Here is a 21,333-nt window from a genome sequence, read left to right as displayed (position 1 = left end):
AAACAAAACAAATTTGGTGAACATTTACATTAGCTTTGTTTGTATATATTCTTCGGCGTTTCATTCTGTTCATTTGTCGCCCGTTGTCTAATATTACAATTTGACTTTTGTTCGTAAGGTATTCGAAACAACGAAAAGTTAAGGCTTGGTAAACTAAAACAAGTACAACTAAAAACGTTCGACGTAATACTTTAAGTGAGAGATTATTGCACAGTAATTGCATTGCGAGCAACCAAGGGAAGCTAAGCGATATATCGTACTAATACAAGGCCTCAATAAATTAAATAATAATAAATAACAAAAAATACCATACCAATAAGTAACCAAACTTAAATTAATCTGTGACTGTGCGCCGTTGCTCGATTTGAATGTCTTGAGTACAAAGTTGCCGCCTCGCTAAAATCATTTAACGTCTTTGACTAACAAGCGTGAAAGGTGTCGTATATATGTCTATATATATCCAATAAATCCAAGCAGAAGGTCGTTAATAGGTAGTGACTAAACATGTACACGGGGGGCAATCAGCTGAAGCTTCTTAATTCAAATTTGATCGGTTCGGGTTAACCTTCTGCAAGATCTTTGTCCAGATTTAAGCCATCAGCAGCTCCTCGTGCAGGCCATCGGCGTCCAGCGATTTGTTCGACTTGAATATGAAGTTGTTGTCGCTGGAGCCCTGCGACTTGGAACTGGAGGTCATGTTGTACAGATCATCGAGATCCTGACTGCGGCGGTAGCTGTACAATGGCAATAATCAATACAATTATGGACTCAAATCGAACGTGAAACTTGTGCCAAACTCACGTGCTAAGTGGCCTGCTGTAGGTGGACATGGCCGGGCTGGCCGGATTGTTGTTGCTATGGTTGCTGTTGCAGTTGCTGTTGCTGTTGCTGTCATTGTCGGCATTGTCATTGTAAAGATCGCAATTGTCCAAATACTCGGAGCGCAGATACGTGTCCAGATCGTTGTCGCACTCGTCCTCCTGGTCGGCGTAGTCCTGCTCATTGTCCTGGTCCTGCTGCGACTCCACCATGCACAGCCACTGTGAGTTGTGGTTGCGGAACTTCTCCAGCTGCCATGTAATGAACAGAAATAACATGTTTGTGCTCAGACATGCCATATTTAGCCTGACAAGCAACTCACCTTGATGCGCTTGGCCCACTCGCTGTCGCTAATGGCGATTATGTCCAAGCAATAGTCGCACACCTTGCGGATCTCCTCGTTCTTGTCGTGCATCAGATCGATCAGATAGGCAGGCGATTCTGTCTCCTTGATCATGTACTCCCTGGTGCTTTCGTGCCGGAGAATCTGCTGAAACACAAAGATGATCTGCAACACAATCTCGTCATCCTCCTGCTTGGCTTTGAGCAGCTCGATCAAGGATATAACCACTTTGGCGCGACAAAAGAGCAGGGCACACAGCTCGTCGCAGGCACAGGTGCCCAAGTAAACAATGGTGTCCAGCACAAGATCGTCCATTCTGGAGCACGGCACCAATATCTGCCTAATCCATGGAATCAACTGGAAGTTCTGCAAGATCTGCGAGTAATCCAAATCGGTGAGGGCCAGGTTGCCCAAAATACCGAGGCATTCCACAATAAAGGCCTCGTCATCGCAGATGGTCAAAATGCGCGCCAGATCGCCCACATAGTCGATGAACTGCTGCTGCAGGGACTCGTGCTGCGACAAGTTTCGCAGCAGTTTCATCAGCAAGGCATCCTGGTACTTGAAGGCCCGATCCATCAGGCTGTGCAACCTTTGGCCCTCCACCATAATCTGGGCATTACGTCGATTTAGCGAGAGATTAATGCACAAGGCAATGAGATCCAGATCGACTTTAACATTGAGGTTTAGGATTATAGCATCCGTGGCCATTTGCACGCACTCCGTTTGCGTGAACATGCCCTTCACTTTGTCATCCAAGCTCATGTGGTACAGTATCTTCACCGCAATGCCGTGATGCTTCTCATCGTTAATGAACATCACCAACATGGGCAGATAGCCGGCGGCGATCATCTTGCGACGCAGTCCGCCGTCAAAGGAGAGATTGAAGACCAGCTTCAAGGTGACCTGCACCAGATCCGTGTGCGTGCTCTGGAACAATCGTGGCAGCTTGGCCACAATGTTCAGGGCGCCCATCTCGTCCTTGTTGTCGCCCACAATCGATAGTTTTTTGAGGAACGTGCTGACGAGCATCAGGAGATCGATGTTCTGTCTATCCAGCGCCTTGACCAACATCTTGACGATGTGCTTGCGGCGCATCTTCTCCTCCAGCTTAACATTCTCAGCCATGTTTAGCAGCAGATAGAAGGCCACGCGCAGCAGCTGCTCCTGCTTTTTGGCGAAGATCTTGAGCTGCTTGTTCAACCGATCAATCTCCTCCTTCTTAACCTTGGGATCATTCCTGTCCAGCGACTCGTTGCTTTGGGCCTTCAGTTCAGCCGGCACAGCCGGAGGATCGCCGGCAGGTGACCCGCCGGCGCAGAGGGACTCGTGGTAGCTGCTGTTCAGGATCTGGCTCTTGATCAGCGACGACGACATGGAGCCGTGAAAGCTGCTCCAATTGCCCGACTTGGGCCGCTGTTTTAGTTCCGGAATGCGACGTCGCGGCGGCTCCATCTGAAAGTAAGTTATTGATTATTTGATCGATATATTTCCCAATAACTGAACAGTTTAAAATACCTCCTTGGGCTTCTCCTCGTTCATGATGTCCAGGAAGTCGTCGGTGCTGCGGTTCAGCTTCTCCTTGCTGGCCTTGGCCGAATGTGGAGTGGAGGATCCATTGGGCTGCTTGCGCACGTCCAGCTCATTGCGCATTGTCTCGTAGCGGCGCAGCTCGTAGTCAATAACATCCATGCAAAGCGATCCAATCTGACATAGATCAACGAAGATTAAACAATTCCTTGGAACTTAATTAAAAACTCTATTCCCACCTTATATTGCACTATGAGCGGATGAAATTTGGTGTATGTGGAGAAGCAGAAGAAGATGTAGATTATGTTGGTGGAGAGATCCAGGGATTTGCGCCAATCCTCGCGCAGAACACGTGACAAGGCGCTGAGGCAGGCTTCTAAAATGATGAGATACGACAATGTGTTAGGTTTGAAGCTACAGAACTGCAACATTTCATTACCATTCTTTTCCAGCTCCTCGAGATTATCGGGATTTCGCGCCATCTGAAGGATCATGGCCGAGCCACGGATGCGTTCGCCCAGCTCCTCGTACAGCAGCTCCACATACTCATCGATATTGTTGATGGACACATCCGCCGTGGGCGTGGCGGTACTCAGGGCATTTGACACGCCATTGCTGGTTCCTGTGGATCCTCCTCCGCTTCCTGTGCTGCTAGTCATGGCCGCCACACTGCTGTGCGATCGGGCAGAGGAGCGAGTGTGCGAGGTGTGCAGCGCCGCCGATCGCCGACTGTGAGTATTGTTATCCGGAATATCTAATGGGCATTCAATTATGGATCAATGGATTTCCGACTGCAACCGAGCTTCTTACCATTGCTGGCATTATCCTTGCGATTCTTCAGATAGAAGATTATCTGCTCGACATCATTCAGCTGCGACTTGTGGATGAGATCGCATTTCTCCACCACTTCTCGTGCCAAGGCAGCCGGATCCGTTTTGGCGTTCAGCGAGCGGAGTCGAATGATTTTTTGACAGTGCTGGGCAATGAAATACAATATACTCATTAGTAATGACTAAAATAATGTACTACTAAGCTAATTGCAGTTCTTTTGCTATTTATAAACAACGAGTAATTACCAAGATTGTTTTAAACTTGAGGAACTAGCTTAAGAGCACTTCAGTGGCCAATTATTCACTTCGCACCTAAACTGAACTAAAACTTTTACGGTCGCCAAGATTTCTGGCCAAGAGCAACAAAAAAAAGAGACTTACTATTTATTTATGGTCGTGAACAGTCGACGAAAAATGAGCTTGTCGCTCGGCCAAAAAACGTGAATTGAGGTTAAAGACCCGGCCAACCGACCGCTTTTGGAAATCTTTTTTTTTTTTTTACTCATTTTTACTCACTACTTGGAGCGCAACCCGTCATCGACCCCGTTGTTGTTGCGCTATCGATTGGGCCGCTCAATGTCAGCTTCTGCCCCCCGCCCCTTAACCCTTTTTGGGGTACACCGGAAGAAACGGAAGCATCTTATTTAATATGAGATTTTTTTCCTTACTTTATAGTTTTATGAAGCTCACATCAGTTTATAACTATGTGTCATTCCCATAGTGTAGTTATGAATGACTTCTCTATCAACATCTTTAAAATACTGGAATGTTTGTGACATTCTCTCCCAGTGCAGCGATGTGTAACCATGCGTTCTTACCTTCTTCTCCTCGATCATCGGATTATTGGGCTCCCCGAAGACGGTGGCCTCCAGTTGGTAGTTGACAATCAGCGCCTTATCCGTGGGATGCGGTTCAATGGAGCCGCCTTTCCACCTCCTTGGTTGTTTGTTTGTTGTTGTTATTGCATTTTGTTTGATTTTTGGATTGAGAGCGAGACAAATTGTTGGATCAATCATAAATTATGCGGTTCAATGCGTAATGAGGTAATAGATTTTTCAATCCACTGGGAAATGTTCTACTTTTGAGTATGGCTTAACTTATGCATTCGTTCTCTTAAAACGAACTGCGAAGTTAAGAACTTAATGAATAACGGTTGCAAGCCACAAAAACAAAAAGAGGAAGCTTGAACGCAAAGTGGAAAATCAATAGAGAGCGCAAGGTGATTGTTGCTCTCTTTCTGACGTATGACGAGTGTTTTTGCTATTTCTTTTGTTCTTCTGCCACTTGTACACCCACACAAGAAAACAAACAAACACACACACGCACGCACGATCTAATCCCATACATACGCACTTTTTAATGAACTTGGCGTCATCGTTTGTTTGCATTGTTGTTGCTGCTGGCGGAGAGCGACTAGAATTTGTCAAATTGTTTATGAAAACCACAGGCTCCTCTTCGGTGGGCGGAGGGTGCGGGGATTGCGCGGGGTGGCGGTTTTGGTGGCGCGGAGTGGGGCTCCTTTGCAGCTGCTGCTCTCTTTGCGCTCTCTTCTGCTCGCACAAATCGCCGGCAATCGCATTTATTATGTAATAGACGTAGTGAATCACAATTGGCAGCAGCACCAAGCCCGAGATTATTTGGAAAATTAATAACAAAACAAATTGCATGCGATTGCAATGCGACTTCCGATTTAACGTCGATAAGTGCTAGTGCTGGCACAACTGTGAGTGCTCAGCCGATATTATCGACGGTGTCACGGCATCCCAGCAGTCATCGACAGCTTTCAATCGATAATTATTCAATGAGCGAATTTTTTAAATTAAAGTATGTTGTTGCTCTTATCAAGAACTGTCATCAAAAATTTGCCATTCATAACATGCTATAGAAAGATTAACAATAACCACTTTTTTTATTATTCGAGCTCTCTTGCCCGGCTAGGAAAGCTGTAAATGGCCATTACAGCATCACTGTTGTGTTCTTGCTGCCAAGAACCGAAGTCTGGCAACGACCGCGGCCAGAACAGCTGGCCGGCGTTGCCAGGCGTAAAGAACGCAGAAGAGCAACAGAAAAGCAAGCGAAATGAAATGAAGGAACAACAATAAAAGAATCGCTACTTTGTAGTATTATTAACCAACAAAAAAGCGCGGCGCGATCACAATGTTTCTGACTGCGAACGGTGTCGGTTGTCTTTACTGTGTGTGAGCCGAGCGGAGCGCAGCGGCGAATTGTTTACATTCTGCTAGAAAAATCACAACAAACAAACAAACACTCTCGACTGACAATAACAATAACATGCAAATAAAATGCATTTCAAGCGGCGCAAATAAATGATTCAAATTAAACGCATGACACGATGACCATTTAAAAGAATCGCCAAGCAGGAAGAGGCGAAAAGAATTCGAGAAGCGCAAAGCGAGCCGAAGAAAGTGTACAAAATCAGGCCAAGCCGATTTGTTTTTGCTTCTTTCGTACTTTTCCCTTTTTTTTTTGTCTTCTATTTTTTGTTTGTTTTTGTTTTTTGTTGTGGTGTGGTGTGGTGTGCGGCTTCAGTTGGATTTTCATTTCTCTTTCGCGCAAGAACAACAAATGAAGCACGGAAGCGCCTGAAAATGGAATTTCTGGAGAACCTGTACAAAACGCTGCATTCCCTTCTGTGTGAGTAATACCATATATTTTGGGCCCCGATAATGGGCATTGCGCACTTACGAATGCGGCTCCACCGTCTGCATACCCTGTGATTTTAGCCTCCTACATCGATCTGGACTATTCGCTATGGCTATATCGCTTCTTGACCCCGCTAATTGTCACCTTTCTGCTGCCTTTGGTCTTCGTGGCCCTCATCTACATTTCGTTTCTGGTGCTTTTCATCTACAAGCTGCACAGGTAAGCGAAAGCAGTGCGAAATGGAAAAGTTGGAAATGTGGGAAATGTGGACAGTGTGGGTAAAATGGAGGGGAAACGGTGGGGAATTGGTATTACAATAATTACAGTGTGCTTCTCCGGCTCCCTTTCAACTGTTAATGAACTCTCTCATGCTGATCGCGCACTTTTGGAGCCAAGTCTCCCCCACTCTCGCTCCCGCTCCCCCTCTTACCTCCCACCCCCCATTAACCGTCCCGCTCTGCACTTGTAATTAAAAGGGTACACAAAGAGAGAGGGAGTTGGGCAGCCAGCGTTGCCAACAAAAAAAAGCTAGATAAAACAAAGCACGAGAATACAGTGCTCACTCCATATGACAAACAAGCGGAATAGCTGGCCACTTGACGTAGTAAATAAAACAAAGTCTTAGTTTTCACTGTTATCAAAGGGACTTCTGATATTCACATCCATTTCAACTATTTCTGATAACGCCATTTCAACTATTTCTGATAACACCATTTCAACTCAATGCAGTTGTTCCACAAAATGCTGAAATTACCACTATGACATATATGTTTAATCATCGAAATTATGGGTATTTAAAGCGGTGCTCAGCAATATTGTATGTATGATCGTTTTCTGCATATTAAGGCAGTGCGAAAATAATCAGCCGATAATAAGAATCTACATGTGTTAATCAATAATGCTGTTTCCAGCTCGAAAACTGTTTTGAAAGCATTAATTTTCAGTTGTGCTTGAATTTCAGTTGTATAAACTGCTGTTTTCAATTTTAAATAACGACTATTTCGATATTCAAACTATTCTGTGGTATTTGTTGGATTGAGAGATGCACCAAATAGTAATTTACTTAAAGTATTTTCTCCTGGATGGCAAATAGACTTTAAAATAGCCCTTCAAGAACATTGCACCCTCGACCAATGCACCGATACTGAAAATCCAAGCTGAACGGCACGGCCAACTTTTACTCAGCTTTTGAATATAATATATATGCATGTAAACTCACATATTCATACTGGCCTGTGTTGGCGTGCTTCTATTTATTCTACATTTCCAACTCTCTAATGGCCAACCGGTTGGCCATGCTAATTAGCCAGAAGCCCTAATGGCTATAACTAAACTGGCCAGCAAATTCTGCAGCCCACAGGCTGCACTCAGAGAAAAAGCGATGCAATAGCCTGATTTTGTTGGCAGTTCCAAGTTCGAGAGGGCTATGCAAACATGACTTCTGTTTGGTTGGGAACTTAGTACATGATTTTACGACGACAATTTGTTGCTCAAACTTGGCTAAAAATGCATTGCAAGTGCATATAATACGTTCACAAATAATAATATATATACATCATTTCAATATTTATTTTGAAGTGAACACGATCTAAAACATCGCGTTCCTTCTGGCTATTAGATTATTATTAAAAGCTATTGCTCGCTTTTGGCTATGAGATAATCCAATAAAAGTCCTATAAATAGTGCCATGCTTATATGCAATACAATGTTGCATGTATTACACCTCGTAAATTAAATGCTGAACGAGGAATACTATAGTCGCGTTTCTCTCAGTGGAAAGTGCCCTTATTTCAGTACAATTCGATTATCGGTGGAAGTGAACTGAACGGAATGAGAAACACAAACACGCCATGAGTAACGCCAGTTCCTTCTGGCTTCACTGTACCGGGGCCTATCAGTTCAGGGTCGTCGAAGAGCCCGCCCCCAAAGTGACCCCCACCCCCCCTCTTAGTGGGGGCATGGGGCGTAATCACGGGAATTATAAAGCCACAATGAATCGAATGCAATTAGCTGTTGTGGCTCTCTAGCGCTGGTTTAATCGCTCCACTGGACAAGTTTTGCAATAAAAGCTTGACGATGCATAAAGAGTGTTCTGTTTATTGTGTCGTGTTGATCGCATGATAATTATTCTGTCATTTTTGAAGTTACGAACTTGCCCAGCGAACTTGATCCATAGAAAGTAATGGCATCTTGTTGTATGACCTTTGGGTTAGCACAGATTAGAGATTCGCTGGTAAAATCACTGAAGCAATGCAATATCTTTTTGATATACTCGTCTGTATATATTATTATTTCTTTGAAATGACTTGGATTCCTTTCCATTGCCAGACGACTTTGTTTTGGTCGCCAAGGGGCCAAAAGATTCGTGAATGAACCCTGTTATCAGTGCCCCCACTAAACGCAGTTTTGCCAAGGTGAGGCGACCTTTGTGTACATATATACATATATAATATATATATATTGATTTATAAGTTCTTTGATATGGAGAGACACGACCATCATATGCTGATAACACCTGCGCACAGCCAACTAAATTTAAACATGATTATCAGTGGCCGCTTGTTCTTCTTTCCCCGACTGCCAATTAATTCGAGGGCTGCGCTGAGCAAACCTGAATGACCTTCTGCTCCGATCAGCTCCAGAATGGGCATCTATATGTTGCGGCACTATGCCCACGACCTTGGTCATGGATAAGCTGAAATTTGGGGCATCTGTTGGGTGTATGACATGGTTTCATTGAGATAACTTAGGGTATATCTGTAAAGGCTCTGTAAAAACTAAAGAATGAGTTGTATATGATATTTATATGTGTCATTTCCTATGTCAACTGTCGACTGCTAGTACCAATTATTCGTGTTAACCTGTCTTCCCTGTTTCCAGGCAGGTGATAATGCGCGCGGTGCAGGGCGATCGAAATTTCTGGCGAGTGGGCCGCAAGATTGTGGCCGCCATTTGGGACGCACATGCGCGGATCTACCACGGCTACGAGGTGATCGGACTGGAGAATGTGCCGCAGGAGGGACCGGCGCTGATCGTCTACTACCATGGAGCCATACCCATCGACATGTACTATCTGAACTCGCGAATGCTGCTGCAGCGCGAGCGCCTGATCTACACCATTGGCGATCGGTTCCTGTTCAAGCTGCCCGGCTGGGGCACCATCTCGGAGGCATTCCATGTCAGTCCCGGCACCGTGCAGTCCTGCGTGAGCATACTGCGCGATGGCAATCTGCTGGCCATCTCGCCGGGCGGCGTGTATGAGGCACAGTTCGGGGATCACTACTACGAGCTGCTGTGGCGCAACCGCGTCGGCTTCGCCAAGGTGGCCATCGAGGCGAAGGCCCCCATCATTCCCTGCTTCACACAGAATCTGCGGGAGGGCTTCCGCCAGGTGGGCATCTTTCGCACGTTCTTCATGCGCCTGTACAACAAGGTGCGCATCCCGGTCTATCCCATCTACGGCGGCTTTCCCGTCAAGTTCCGCACTTACCTGGGCAAGCCCATACCCTACGATGAGAACCTAACGCCGCAGGATCTGCAGATAAAGGTGACTGCTGCTCCACTTTCCACTGCTCCTTACCCACTGCTCCCTTGGCTAATGTCACTGCTCTTCTACCCCCATGCAGGTGGCCACGGCCATCGAGGATCTGATCAATCAGCACCAGCGTCTGCCCGGCAGCATCCTGCTGGCCCTGCTCGACCGACTGCCCACGTTCAGGCGACGCGTCCGGCAGAAGGAGGATTGATTGGAGATTGCCGTGTAGCGCATAGAGAGATTAACAGATTGAGCTTGGTCCTGGCCATATAAAGACTTTGTTCCATGTACTTCATGATGTGTGTAGGCAGCGCCATATATACATACATACATCTCCGTAGACCATACTTACTCACCCAAGCAACTGAAAGAACTTTGCAACTTTGTAAATGCCCACCAGCACCAGCCCTTTGCCTTCAGTTCGTTAGTCACATCTCGAGTTCATTGAGTTCTCCGGACGAGCAGTCGCTTAAGCAGTCGCTTAAGTATAAATGTTTTAATTAGCCCTAGAGTACGACTAGGCACTTGAATCGAGCACCGAACAAAGAGGACCTCCACCTTAATATTTTGTATATGCTGTGTCTTCTGACCATGATCATATTTGAACTCGTTTTTCTTCCTTTTAGCGTAATTGTAGACACATTAAGCAAGTTGTCGCTAGTTTTCCATTAGGTATGCACGATGCATATATCATTTTTGTACCTTTTTTAATGCAACAAAACAAGCGCATGTGAAATGCAAACGAAGAAATGACGATCTATATCTGCCTGTGAGTGTGTGTGTGTGCGATTGTGTGTACTATATAGTTAAGGAAATTGTGTATAATATAGCTATAACACCGGATTATTCCCAGCGACAGGAATTTTCAAAAGATCTATGGAATAAAAGTGGAAAAAACTTAATCTATTGGTAGCATTTTCGGAAAAGGCTGCGGCAAAATCCTCCTCAATGAAATAAAACTACGCATTGGTTGCAATTTTAAAATTCGTCTATTTAACGCTAGAAATGATTACTTTTCACTCGGTTTGTTGTCAAAGTTTCTTAAGTATCGTACAGCAACTGGAGCGTGGAATAACTAAGGACTACACGCAATTTGGGCAGTCAACTAGGAATAGATGGGCTTTCACCGACGTGGAATCGCCAAACACATGGTTTTTAAAAGCTACGCATTGCTGGTAATTAATTATCTTAGCATGCTAACATAGAGACTACTTAAAACCACAGCGAGCCATAATCTTTGGATAGAGTTGGTGCCAAAACAACTGACACACCAAAACTAAAAGGATCTGCCATAGTTCTGCTACATTTCAAGTACATTTATTTGGTGCCCCCGCAACGTTTATCGTTTGGGAGGACCTAATGCGATGGCCGGGTCACGGAAAACCCAGCTATTCCAAACACAAACGCATTGATCATTTCACGGATTCCAGGCAGGGATGTTCGTTGAGGAACTCACAGCAGATTTGGCAGGCAGACCAGGACCGTAACCGAACCCGTACCGGATCTCTAGAACTGCTCGGCCATCAGGAGGACAACGGTGGCCGTCCAGCCGGTGAAGGGATTGCAGCCTTTGCCCTCGCCGGTGGTGTCATCATACTGCTCCCACAAGTAGCCGCTGCGCTTGTACTGCCGCAAGATGTTGCCCACCAGATTGTCGCGCAGTTCGGCGTAAATCTGGCGCGCCAGTTCCGCATTCGGTCCTTCGATTTTGCCATAGTGATGGAGCGCCTTCGCCGCCAGATAGTTGATATTAATCCAGATGGGGCCGCGCCAATACGGCGGATCGTGCTCCGTGTTGCGTTTCATGTAGAGCGGTGATCTCTTCGACAGCGAACGCAGACCGTAGTTGGTCCACAGCTGCTCCGGATCGCGCAGATCGTGTAGCAATTTGGTCAGATACGGCGAATCATGATCCAGCTGCTCCAGCAGCAGCGGAAACAGGCTAACATAGCCAAAGGTGCTGTCCACGAACTGATAGGTGGGCTCCTCACCGGTCACACGTTCCATTTCGGGCTGCTGGTAGTGGTGATGATGATGCCGCTGCTGCTGCTGCGGTGCCATGGACGGCGGACGCTTCAACTTCACCTGGTCCGTGTGCAGACCCCAGTCAGCGTACTGTTCGCTGTAAGGCGCCAAGTGGAGGCGATTCAGTCGCACATTGTCGGTTAAGTAGGACGCCGTCTCGTAGTACTTGGCATCGTCCTTGCCCAACAGGGTGGACAACTCGGCCATCACGCCAGCGGCCAGGGCAATCCAGCAGCGCAAGTCCAGGTGGCGCTCCTTGTCCGTGGGATGCGACGCGCGCGGATAGTCGTCCAGGCCGGAGGACAAGCTCTTGGGGTTCAGCTCACGCATGGTAGTCGCGTTCCTTCCACGCCACAAGTATGTGCCCATCAGCTCACCTGGAAGGAGCGCAGCAATGAACACCACTTAGACAAGGATAGCAGGCAACGTAGTAACTTACCCTTCTGCGTGGTGTTAAACCAGTTGAACCAGGCCTGCACACGCGGATACAGCCGCTCCAGTGTGGCTAATCTGCCGTTTTGGGACAACTCCGCCCGGTGGCTGGTCAGCAGCTTCTTAAGCGTGAGAAAGAACGTCGGCGGATTGGCGTTGCTGTTCCGTTGCGTGACAAACTCCTCGGGCACCTTGGCCAGCGCCTCCACACCCAGGATCTGCTCCCTGGGTATCCAGCCCTCCACGTTCAGCAGATCGAACCAATGGCATATGATGTCCAGCTCGATGTCCACGTCCCACGCACTGATCAGCAGGCCATGGAAGCCCTCATCCCACAGAAAGCCCCTGGGAAAGAAGCTCCTCGACGGCACGGCCGTGTACAGTGGAGCCTTCCAGTAGGGCACCGGGTTCTTGGTGTACACCGATTGCACCCGGCTGGAGCCATAGAAGTAGCCAATGCCGCCCAGCAGATTGCTGAGAGCGTTCCGCGCGAATCTCACCTCCTCCGGGGAGTGACCCGTCTGCTTCAGCTGAAAGCGGTCCTCGAATCGCTGCTCAAACTGCGCTATTTTCGCCTGCAGCGATTCCTGATAGGCTCTGCCCGTCGGCGGCTTGGGTATGGACTCGCCCAGGGAGAAGCCCGACGTGGACTGGTAGGTGATGTCCAGCGTGAAGTCCACCTCCGCCGTTATCTGTATGGCTATGAAGTTGGGCTCCGGATTGGTGGAGGGCAGACCATTCTGGGAGACTATCTCTCCAGGCAGTCCGATGAAGCGGTTGCCACGCTTGTCGGCGAAGGCGCGAAAGTGCGAGAAGAGCGTATCCTTGAGCTTGGCCAGCGACGGAGCCACTGTGCTGAGGTAGGATTTGTGCAAGATCTTGCCCTTGACGGCATGGAAACGCACTTGGAACTCGCCCAGGCCCTGTGCCTCACCATAGACGCCCGGCTCCGGACTCTTGTCATCCGACACGTACTTAATGTGGCCATTGGTGCGCTCATCTAATGCAACGTACCAGATCAGCGAGATGCTCTTGTCCCACGCCCTTGTCGTATTCCTCACCGAGATTCTGGCGGTCCAGTCGCCGCCGTACTGCTTGCCCTCCGGATACTTCACGAACGAGGTCTTCAGCTCGAAGGGCAGATCCTGGATCTCCTGGACGCCAAAAGAGCGGCCATCGTGATGCGTCCAGCCGTACGAGTCCAGTTTGTCGCCCTGCTCGCACCAGTGGCGAATGCCCTGGCCACCGGGACCCAGATTACTGGGCGTGTACCACATCAGGCCCATGACCAGGGAGTGCGGATCCCTGGTTTTCATGCCAAAGTACGTCAATGGCCGGTAGGAGCCCCAGTAGCGATCCGGCTGCTCCAGGCCGGCATGCACCACCATCTTCTGGTGATCGAAGGGCGTGTTCACGCGCGTCTCCAGGTAGCCAAGGTAGCCAAAGTACGAGGCTATCGCCAGGCAGACGCATCCGATCATCGTTTTCCACTTGTCCAGAATCAAATTCGAGGATAAACTGAATCCCGGGCTGCGCTTCTGTTTGGCATTGGATGCCGCTGCTGCTGCAGCTGCCGCCGCTGCTGCTCCAGATCCCGATGATGATGCAGCGGGCGTGGAGCCCGAGGAACTGCCCGTGTTCCTGGCCATTTTGCGCTTTTCCCTTGGCTCTGCTTTATCGGCTTTTTGTTGTTGCTTCACTTTTCTTGCCAGCGCATTGTTTTCTTTTTTATTTCGATCCGCGCAGCGTTGCCAGATCCTCGCGGAGCGATTCCAACCCGGTGTGGAGTACATCTATGTATGTGGTATGCCAGGGTTTGTGTCCTTGCTGTAGTTGCTGTATTTTTAAATAATACAAATTAATTATACATTAAATAAAAGAAATACGTAAGTAAATAGTAACACTTTGTGTTTGCACTCAAGCAATACAACTTCTAGTCCAAACCACTTCAAAATTTTTCTATCACATTTTCTCGGTCGCAGCTAAAATAAAATCCGTTTCTGAGCCGTTCGCATCCATCACAAATTTGTTAGTGCCAGAAAATGCTTAAATATTTGGCGGGTATCTTCACCAATCCACGCAATGACTACGCAAATGGTCGCCTCAGCATGCCCCGTCCCAAAAAGCTGCCCATGATTCGCCCTTCTCCTTTAACGCAGTCGCCCCAGGTGAAGATATCCAAGAGGAATGTCATCAATGGCGGCCGATTGGGAAACGTAAGGCTTAAGCCGGAAAACGGAGGGGCACGGCGACGTAGTGAGGGAAATCCACATCTGCCGCGACACCACAGCCTATCCTCCCAGAAAATCAACAAGTTCGGCTTGGATCCCATCAGCTACATAGTAAATGTGGCTGATTCTACTTCATCCCACGACGAGGAGTCTGTGCTACAATTACCCAACGCGGCAATCAAACTGAAAGCGGCCAGGCATCGGAAACAGGATTACGGACATGTCATCCCACCGCCAGTTAGTCGCGTACCCAGTTGGTCGGGTCCTTTGAATGCCAATCCCTTCAACAATCTGGATGACCAGAGCAATTGGAAGCTGGATTCCATCGCTGGAGATGAAGACACAACGGGTTGGGATGCGATTTGTCTGCCAGATGAGTTTTGACCAGAGGCAAATATAAATAAAAAAATATAATGTAAATGTAATGTGTTTTAATATATCAAATGTAAATAGTAATTTGCTAAACAACTTATTTTGAAACAAAGATAATTTGTGACGTAATAGAGACTTTTAAGGCGCCACCTTACAAGCCACACAACCAAGCGATGCTGCCAGATGGGCATAGGCGCTACGTAAGAATTAGTACATTTCTGCACTGTACATGTGCATGCAATATTTTGATTTCACTTTATTTACACTATTATTGCTGGAAATAAGCAGAGAACTGAGCCAATAATGAACGTCAGCGCGGATTTCAAGCCGGTGCCCACGCGAGCGGCATTGGCATTGCAGAAGAAGCAGGAAACCACCGAGTTCCAGGCACTCGTCTTTCATGAACCGCAGTTTCCACCGAAAAGTGGAACCAAAAAGCAGGACGATGGCACCCAGAAGTCGCACAAAACCAAGGAGGGCGGCATCGAACTGAATCCCGAATTTGATATCAAGAAGGCGCGCCACGAGGTCCTCAACTTTGCGATCAAAAACCAGCGGGTGATCAAAAACAAGAGCAAGATGGAAATGTTTCAGCTGGTCAAACTGGGCGCCAAGCCACTGAAAAAGGCGTCCAAGAACTACAAGGATCTGAAGGATGAACGCCAGCGGCTGAAAAACATCCGCGAGGAGCGCAAGAAGTTCCATCAGTTGGGCAAAAACCAAGCGGGCGCCGCCAGCGTTAAATGCCGCACAAAATCGCAAAAGGAGCGCAACGACAAGAAGCGGGCGCCTGTTTCACACATCGATCAGCACTACGGCAAGGCGCAGCCGAAATTCAAGACGAGAAAATAGTTGTTTGCATAGGTCTTAGTCTATTAATAAAACTAGTTTAGTCAAAAAAAGGTACTGTTCAATAATGTCTTCATTTTCCAGCCTAAACGATGCCGCAATCTGGTTAAATTAATGTGATATATAATTATCCCACCACGGCCTTAATAACTTTATAAATAATAATTAATAATATAATAATATAATAATAATTTTTAAATATTTAAATCAGAAAAAAGTGATTTTCAGCTGAGTGCTTATCTGTTTGGCTAGGTGGCAGCTTTGCGCTTGAAGTGGCCTTACCAGATTCTTCGCCAATAAGAGCACTTTTGGCGTTACCCAACACGACCACTTTGTTGATACGTGATTACGTGAATTATTTTGCGAATTAAACGATTCAAGTTAGCCACCCACCAAGTCCAACATGTTCTCGCCATCGCGTGCCCTGCGCCCGGCCCTGAGCCGCTGCTACAGCCAGATCAAGGGCGGACCCGTTTCCGGTGGCGGCAGACCCAGCGCCCCAGGATCTTCAGCTGGAGCCTCATCCTCGCAGTCGGGTGCCCCATCCTCCCCAACCGTTGTGGGACTGACCAGCAACTGTGTGAAGCCAACCACTGGACCCGTGGGACCAGGTGCCTCTGCCACCGGTGGCTACAAGGTGCCCGAATACTACAGCTTCAATCGCTTCAGCTACGCCGAGGCGGAGGTAGAGATGGCCAAGTACCGCTGCCCACAGCCCTCGGCCCTCAAGTAGATCAATGCGAGTGTACCCAAATTGTTTATGTTATAAATAAAAATGCCAATTGAAAATTAAGCTGAGGAATAGGAAATCGGTGTTAACAATTCGATGTGACCGTTTGCCCAGCCAAAGCAACATTTTGCAGCACTGGCCGACCGACGCTTTGCAACACCAACCATCCCCTCTCTTTCCAGTTCCATTTCTAATCGAGAGCGAACAATTTCGAGCGCGGGAAGCGTAATCGTGACAATCGTGTTAGAAAGCAAATACAATTCGGTGCGCACATCTAGCTGTCACAATTGCAGTCGAGTCAAACGATTTGTGTCGACAATTGTGTGGAATTCAAAGTGGAAAACGTTGAAAAAGCCGTCGAGAAAAGCAACAACACACAGGGTCGCCGTGCATGTGTGTGTGTGGTACAGTTGGGTAGAAAAACATCGCCATAGCGCGTTGCCACCTGGTTGCGCTGCCGCCTCTCTTTCTCCTTCATTTTTTTTTCGCCGTTTGCGTTGCTCTGCGCTAGCAGTGTGGCCACTATTGCCACCACTTTTGCTGCTCTGCTTTCTGTTCTGCAGCTCAGTTGTTCGGTTGTTGTTGTTGTGCATCCTAGCGTTTTAAAAACATCCCAAATAGAAAGGCAATCTCCAGTCCAAAACCCCAAATACGATCAGCTCGAAAAAAAATTGCCAATTAAGTGTGGCCATCGGCAGCAACAGCAGCAGCGTTGCAGCGAGCGAACAATAAGCAAAAGAGAGCGGCGCGTTGTGAAAGTGCCAGCGAAAAGTTCGATTAAATTGAAGGCAAGCATTAACGCCCGAGAAAATGTAAAGCGATTTGCAAAGGTAAGCAGCTGAATTTCAATCAAACGATATTCCCGTCGCTCCATATTTGTTTGTGTGTGCGTGTTGCTTCTGTGCGTGTGTGAGTGCCTGCGTGTGCATGTGTGTGTGCAACGACTGGCGCGCGAAAAAGTGACGAAAATAGGCGCCAGAGTTGCCAGAGCAGCGGCACATTACACACATATCAGTTGAATACAGTGGGCCCTGGCTACGCTGTATGGGGTGCATTGTTGTGCCTGGACAGTAAGGCAGTGCGCTTGTGAATAATCCCCATGTTAAATTCAATCACATTATGCTCAAATCAATTAGACATTTTAACAAACTACTGATAGGTTACAAGTAAATCACACGATCTCACTATCCACCACCCACTGTACTCATCGTAAATGGTCACAATGCAGCTAATAATCCATTTCGTCTTTACCTCCGATTCCAGCTACCCATGAAAGATGCGAGCTGGAAAAAAACAGGCAGCTGAAAGCGTCAAGACACGTCCTTGCATCGTCTCCGTAAGAAATCTGCACGAGGAGTCGCCTACGCGTGGAGGCACGCCAGCCGGCAAACTGAGGAAGAGGGATAACCAGCGGGAGGCGCAGCAGGAGCTGCGAGAGACCCGCACAAGACGTCGCTCCGTGGTCCAAGAGAAGCCCACCCCGCGCACCAGGCACGCTGTGAAGCCAGCGTCATCGCCATCACCGTCACCGCCATCGGCGCGTTCGAAGCTCATCAGGGAGTCCGTCAAGGAGCAGCAATCCAGCAATCTGGCCAAGCGACGCGGCAATCTGCTGCTGGGGGGCGGCACTCATACCCCGGCCGGTAGTCACCATAAGCTGGGTCTGCTCAAGCCACAGCAACGGCGCTCCGTCCAATCGGAGACGCCCAAGATGTACAAGCAACCGGCCGCCAAGCGTGTATCGGAGAGTCCGCCGCCCACCATTGCGGCCAGTCGGTCGCGGCGGTCGATCAAACCGAATCCGAAGTATGCCAGCGAGGATATGGTGACGCCAAAGTACATGGCCACCTTGGCTGATGGCGGTGGCCAGTCCTTCGGAAGCCGCGGCAGGCAGGCCAAGCAGCTGTTTACGAACGACGACGACATTAGTGATCTGCTGGAACTGGACGAGGACGATGATGACGAGCTGGCGGACGCCGCCTTCAATCCCCAACTGCACAAGTCCGACGAGGACGACGACGACGACGACGATGAGGACATGAGCGAGGCCGAGTACGAGCAGGAACTGCGACGCAAGCAGCCGCCAGTCAAGCGTGGACGTGGACGTCCACCGAAGGCGAGCAATGTCAATGCCAGCACGACGACTTCCAGCGGCGCCACTTCCAAGATATCCATCAATTCGAGTGGCGGCCGCAATGCACCCAGCAGCCTGCAGCAAATGCGTCGCACGATGGCCATGAATATGGCCAGAAGCAATGCCAGCATGACGGACGGATCGGGCCATGGCTCTGGTTCCGCCACGGCCAAACGTAAACTAGACACCAGCGAAAACGAGAGTCCTGTGGCCCGCAAGCGCATGATCATCTCATCCGCCGGCGGCGGCAACTCCCAGCAGCGCAACGTGCCGGTGGTGAATGGCGGCACCAGCAAGACGAGCGCGCACAGTGCGAGCACGGCGCGGCCCAAGATGGGCCAGGCGGGCAGTGTGTCAGCCAGGATGCTGCCACAGCGTCGGGGTAGCAGCTACAAGATGAACTCACTGACCAACTCGAATTCGGCCAGCTCCACGCCAACAACGCGCTCAGCTGGTGGTGGTGCCGCCAGCCACGATGCGAAAAACGAATCCGAGTCGGAGGATGTGCCCACATTCACCATTGTGAATATCGATGACATTATCAACCAGGACGATGTGCTCATTAGCAGATCACACAATGCTATGGCCGCTGCAGCCGGCGGTAATCCCAGCAAAAAGCTCGCTGTGGGCAGGCCCCGTACCAAGAACATCCCCTCCAGCAATTTGGGTGTCGGCGATAAGAAATCGATCACTGTCAACTCGGAGAAATCCATGACCGCTGCTGCAAGCAACAACACGGTGGGCAATCAGACCAAGCGCATCAAGATCCTGGCCAGCAACAGTAGTGTTAACACCAAAATGGGGCCCGTGCATATCCAGAGTCATCAGAGTCACACGCAGCAGTCCAAGCCCCGGCCCAGGATACTCAACACCGAAATGGGCAAGAAGACGCAGTCGATGAAGCCGCTGATGAGCATGGGCAAGGAGCTGTGCCCCACGGACGTGGACACCGAGGAGGACGATCCGGATCCAGTACTGGACTTTGATGACGATGATATACCGGCATCGATTGTAACCCGTAAGAATCCCAAACAGGCAGCCGCACCAGCAGCATCATCCGGAGCAATCGGGGGACACGCATCCGCAGTCAACAAATGGAGCAGCAATCGCCGCAATGTGCTGTCCACGACAGCGTCGACGGTGAATGCGCGTGCGGACAGAAAGCTGGGCAATCTGCTGACCGATGTCGATGAGCAGCCGGTGTTCAAGAAGCCGAGCCTGAGTCCCCAGCGACGCAGCAAGGAGAACCATCAGATGCAGCAGGACCAGCGCAACGAGGAGGTGCGTGAGCTAATACCAGCTAGTGTCTGCACCGACGATGCCAGCAGTCCCCAATACTTTCCGCCCGAGACCACCAAGTTCTGCGAGGAGGATGGGCGCATGGTGAAGAAGATCACCTGCTACGAGACGTGGCACGTGATCAGCACGTCCAAGGAGTCGCCGGCGAAGGTGACGCGCCAGCAGCGCACCTGCCTGGAGCTGCCACTGGTCAAGCTGGCCAATGTGGCGTCCAGGATTAAGCTGCCCTCCGGCAAATGGACGAGCAAGGTTACCCTGTACAAGGTGTCGCCCTCGCTGATGACCCGCCAGACAATGACCATATTTACCGGCGATCTCAAGGCGTACAACATAGCCGAGGAGGACCGCCACAAGTATCAGCCGTCGTGTGTGCTCTTCCGACGCGCCGTCTTGGACAGGAGCAAGTGCCGGGTGCCCTACGATCGGGCCATCATCTTCAAGAACAAGTGCTATTATGCGAACATCGATGGCAAGCATGTGAATCTGATGGGCGCCCCCGAAGCGGTGAACACCATCAAGGATGTGGAGATTCTGCTGGACGTCGTCGATCGCCTGTCGCTCAGCAGCGCCTTGGTGGAGATGGTCAACATCAAGTGAGCTTGGGGCAGGTGGACACACTTATCACATTGTAAAAATAATTCACACACAGCACCCTCTTACACACACACACACACACGCAAACACACACACAAAGCGGACACTCGATAATTTGTTTTATGCAGTAGTAAACAAGTTTTTTTTTGTAAAACCATTAACTTAGTTGTAATAGCTAGTGTAGCGTAAATTTATATATATATATAGACACATATATATATATATTTATATATATATATAGGACTTATATATATATATAAGGTATATATATATATATACTTTATATACCTTATATCTTAAACAGCAGACGGACATACATAAATACAGACACACCTGTAATTATATACTAAATAATTATTCGTAAAATGCTCGCCGAACTCGAAGGGAATACGAAGTTCCGTGCGGCCGAGGAAACAATCCTGATTTTAATTTTAACTACGTTGAAATAAATACCGCCTCCCGCCACTTCTCCCTTTTCCTTCCCCGCAAGTCCCCACTTTCGAAACACTTTTTTAAACGGCAATTATCGTAGTTCATTTAATCTTGTAAAGCCGGACGTACATGTGTCTACGCCGGAATGGAGGACTAGCTTTTAAGTCGAGTGTATATTTAAGTGATCCCCTTTAAAGCATACAAATAAAAGAGAAAACTGATTTAAATAACGAGCGCCATTGTGTGATAAATGGCATGCGGGGTTATCTGGAAATCGTGGAGCTCTAATAATAAACTGATGCAGCCAACGCTGTTGATTTCTGTATGGAAAGTAAAGAAAGATAAGAACCGCAGGGTTCAAATGGCTGGGTTTCCTCAGAGAAATTTATATAAAGGGTTGTGGGCTCTAATTGTTAAGCACAAAGCTTTTCTACCACGAATTCAAATTATTATAGTTATAAAACTAACAAGTGCAAGACTTGTCATGTAATATGCGAGGGGAAGTACTCTTTAT

At 48.5% G+C, this 21,333-nt stretch overlaps 7 protein-coding genes and 1 long non-coding RNA gene across 8 annotated transcripts; 6 read left to right on the top strand and 2 right to left on the bottom strand.

Moving 5' to 3' along the window:
• Positions 1–17: 17 nt before the first annotated feature.
• On the bottom strand, positions 18–5,290 carry LOC6551434 (kinesin-associated protein 3). The gene is made up of 9 exons (XM_001977105.3): positions 4,876–5,290; positions 4,341–4,458; positions 3,503–3,668; positions 3,132–3,446; positions 2,932–3,068; positions 2,681–2,869; positions 1,142–2,617; positions 802–1,070; positions 18–734 (listed from the first exon to the last, which is right to left on the bottom strand). The coding sequence occupies exons 1-9, from the start codon at positions 5,187–5,189 to the stop codon at positions 590–592; spliced, it is 3,129 nt and encodes a 1,042-aa protein (XP_001977141.1). The 5' UTR covers positions 5,190–5,290; the 3' UTR covers positions 18–589.
• Positions 5,291–5,491: 201 nt separating this feature from the next.
• LOC6551433 (transmembrane protein 68) lies at positions 5,492–10,623 on the top strand. The gene is made up of 4 exons (XM_001977104.3): positions 5,492–6,177; positions 6,267–6,405; positions 9,067–9,733; positions 9,813–10,623. The coding sequence occupies exons 1-4, from the start codon at positions 6,132–6,134 to the stop codon at positions 9,930–9,932; spliced, it is 972 nt and encodes a 323-aa protein (XP_001977140.1). The 5' UTR covers positions 5,492–6,131; the 3' UTR covers positions 9,933–10,623.
• LOC113564633 lies at positions 8,172–9,052 on the top strand. Its single transcript, XR_003408160.1, has 3 exons — positions 8,172–8,419; positions 8,515–8,600; positions 8,659–9,052. It is a non-coding gene; the product is annotated as an uncharacterized LOC113564633 (long non-coding RNA).
• Positions 10,624–10,691: 68 nt separating the features above from the next.
• LOC6551432 (mannosyl-oligosaccharide glucosidase) lies at positions 10,692–13,999 on the bottom strand. Its single transcript, XM_001977103.3, has 2 exons — positions 12,186–13,999; positions 10,692–12,123 (listed from the first exon to the last, which is right to left on the bottom strand). The coding sequence occupies exons 1-2, from the start codon at positions 13,969–13,971 to the stop codon at positions 11,228–11,230; spliced, it is 2,682 nt and encodes an 893-aa protein (XP_001977139.2). The 5' UTR covers positions 13,972–13,999; the 3' UTR covers positions 10,692–11,227.
• LOC6551431 lies at positions 13,954–14,829 on the top strand. The gene is made up of 2 exons (XM_001977102.2): positions 13,954–14,064; positions 14,161–14,829. Exon 2 carries the CDS (start codon positions 14,221–14,223, stop codon positions 14,791–14,793), a length of 573 nt encoding a protein of 190 aa, XP_001977138.1. The 5' UTR covers positions 13,954–14,064; positions 14,161–14,220; the 3' UTR covers positions 14,794–14,829.
• A 118-nt stretch (positions 14,830–14,947) lies between these two features.
• Positions 14,948–15,773, top strand: LOC6551430 (uncharacterized protein C1orf131). Its single transcript, XM_026982975.1, has one exon. The coding sequence runs from the start codon at positions 15,085–15,087 to the stop codon at positions 15,631–15,633; it is 549 nt and encodes a 182-aa protein (XP_026838776.1). The 5' UTR covers positions 14,948–15,084; the 3' UTR covers positions 15,634–15,773.
• Positions 15,774–15,904: 131 nt separating this feature from the next.
• Positions 15,905–16,423, top strand: LOC6551429. The gene has a single exon (XM_001977100.3). It carries the CDS (start codon positions 16,034–16,036, stop codon positions 16,361–16,363), a length of 330 nt encoding a protein of 109 aa, XP_001977136.1. The 5' UTR covers positions 15,905–16,033; the 3' UTR covers positions 16,364–16,423.
• Positions 16,424–16,524: 101 nt separating this feature from the next.
• LOC6551428 lies at positions 16,525–21,053 on the top strand. The gene is made up of 2 exons (XM_001977099.3): positions 16,525–17,190; positions 17,624–21,053. The coding sequence occupies exon 2, from the start codon at positions 17,637–17,639 to the stop codon at positions 20,388–20,390; it is 2,754 nt and encodes a 917-aa protein (XP_001977135.1). The 5' UTR covers positions 16,525–17,190; positions 17,624–17,636; the 3' UTR covers positions 20,391–21,053.
• The last annotated feature ends 280 nt before the right edge of the window (positions 21,054–21,333 follow it).

Source organism: Drosophila erecta, unplaced genomic scaffold (assembly GCF_003286155.1).
Source record: "Drosophila erecta strain 14021-0224.00,06,07 unplaced genomic scaffold, DereRS2 tig00000279-arrow-arrow-pilon, whole genome shotgun sequence".
NCBI lineage: Eukaryota > Metazoa > Arthropoda > Insecta > Diptera > Drosophilidae > Drosophila > Drosophila erecta.
Note: the sequence above shows the minus strand (reverse complement) of the source record. Positions and strands in the feature narration are given on the sequence as shown.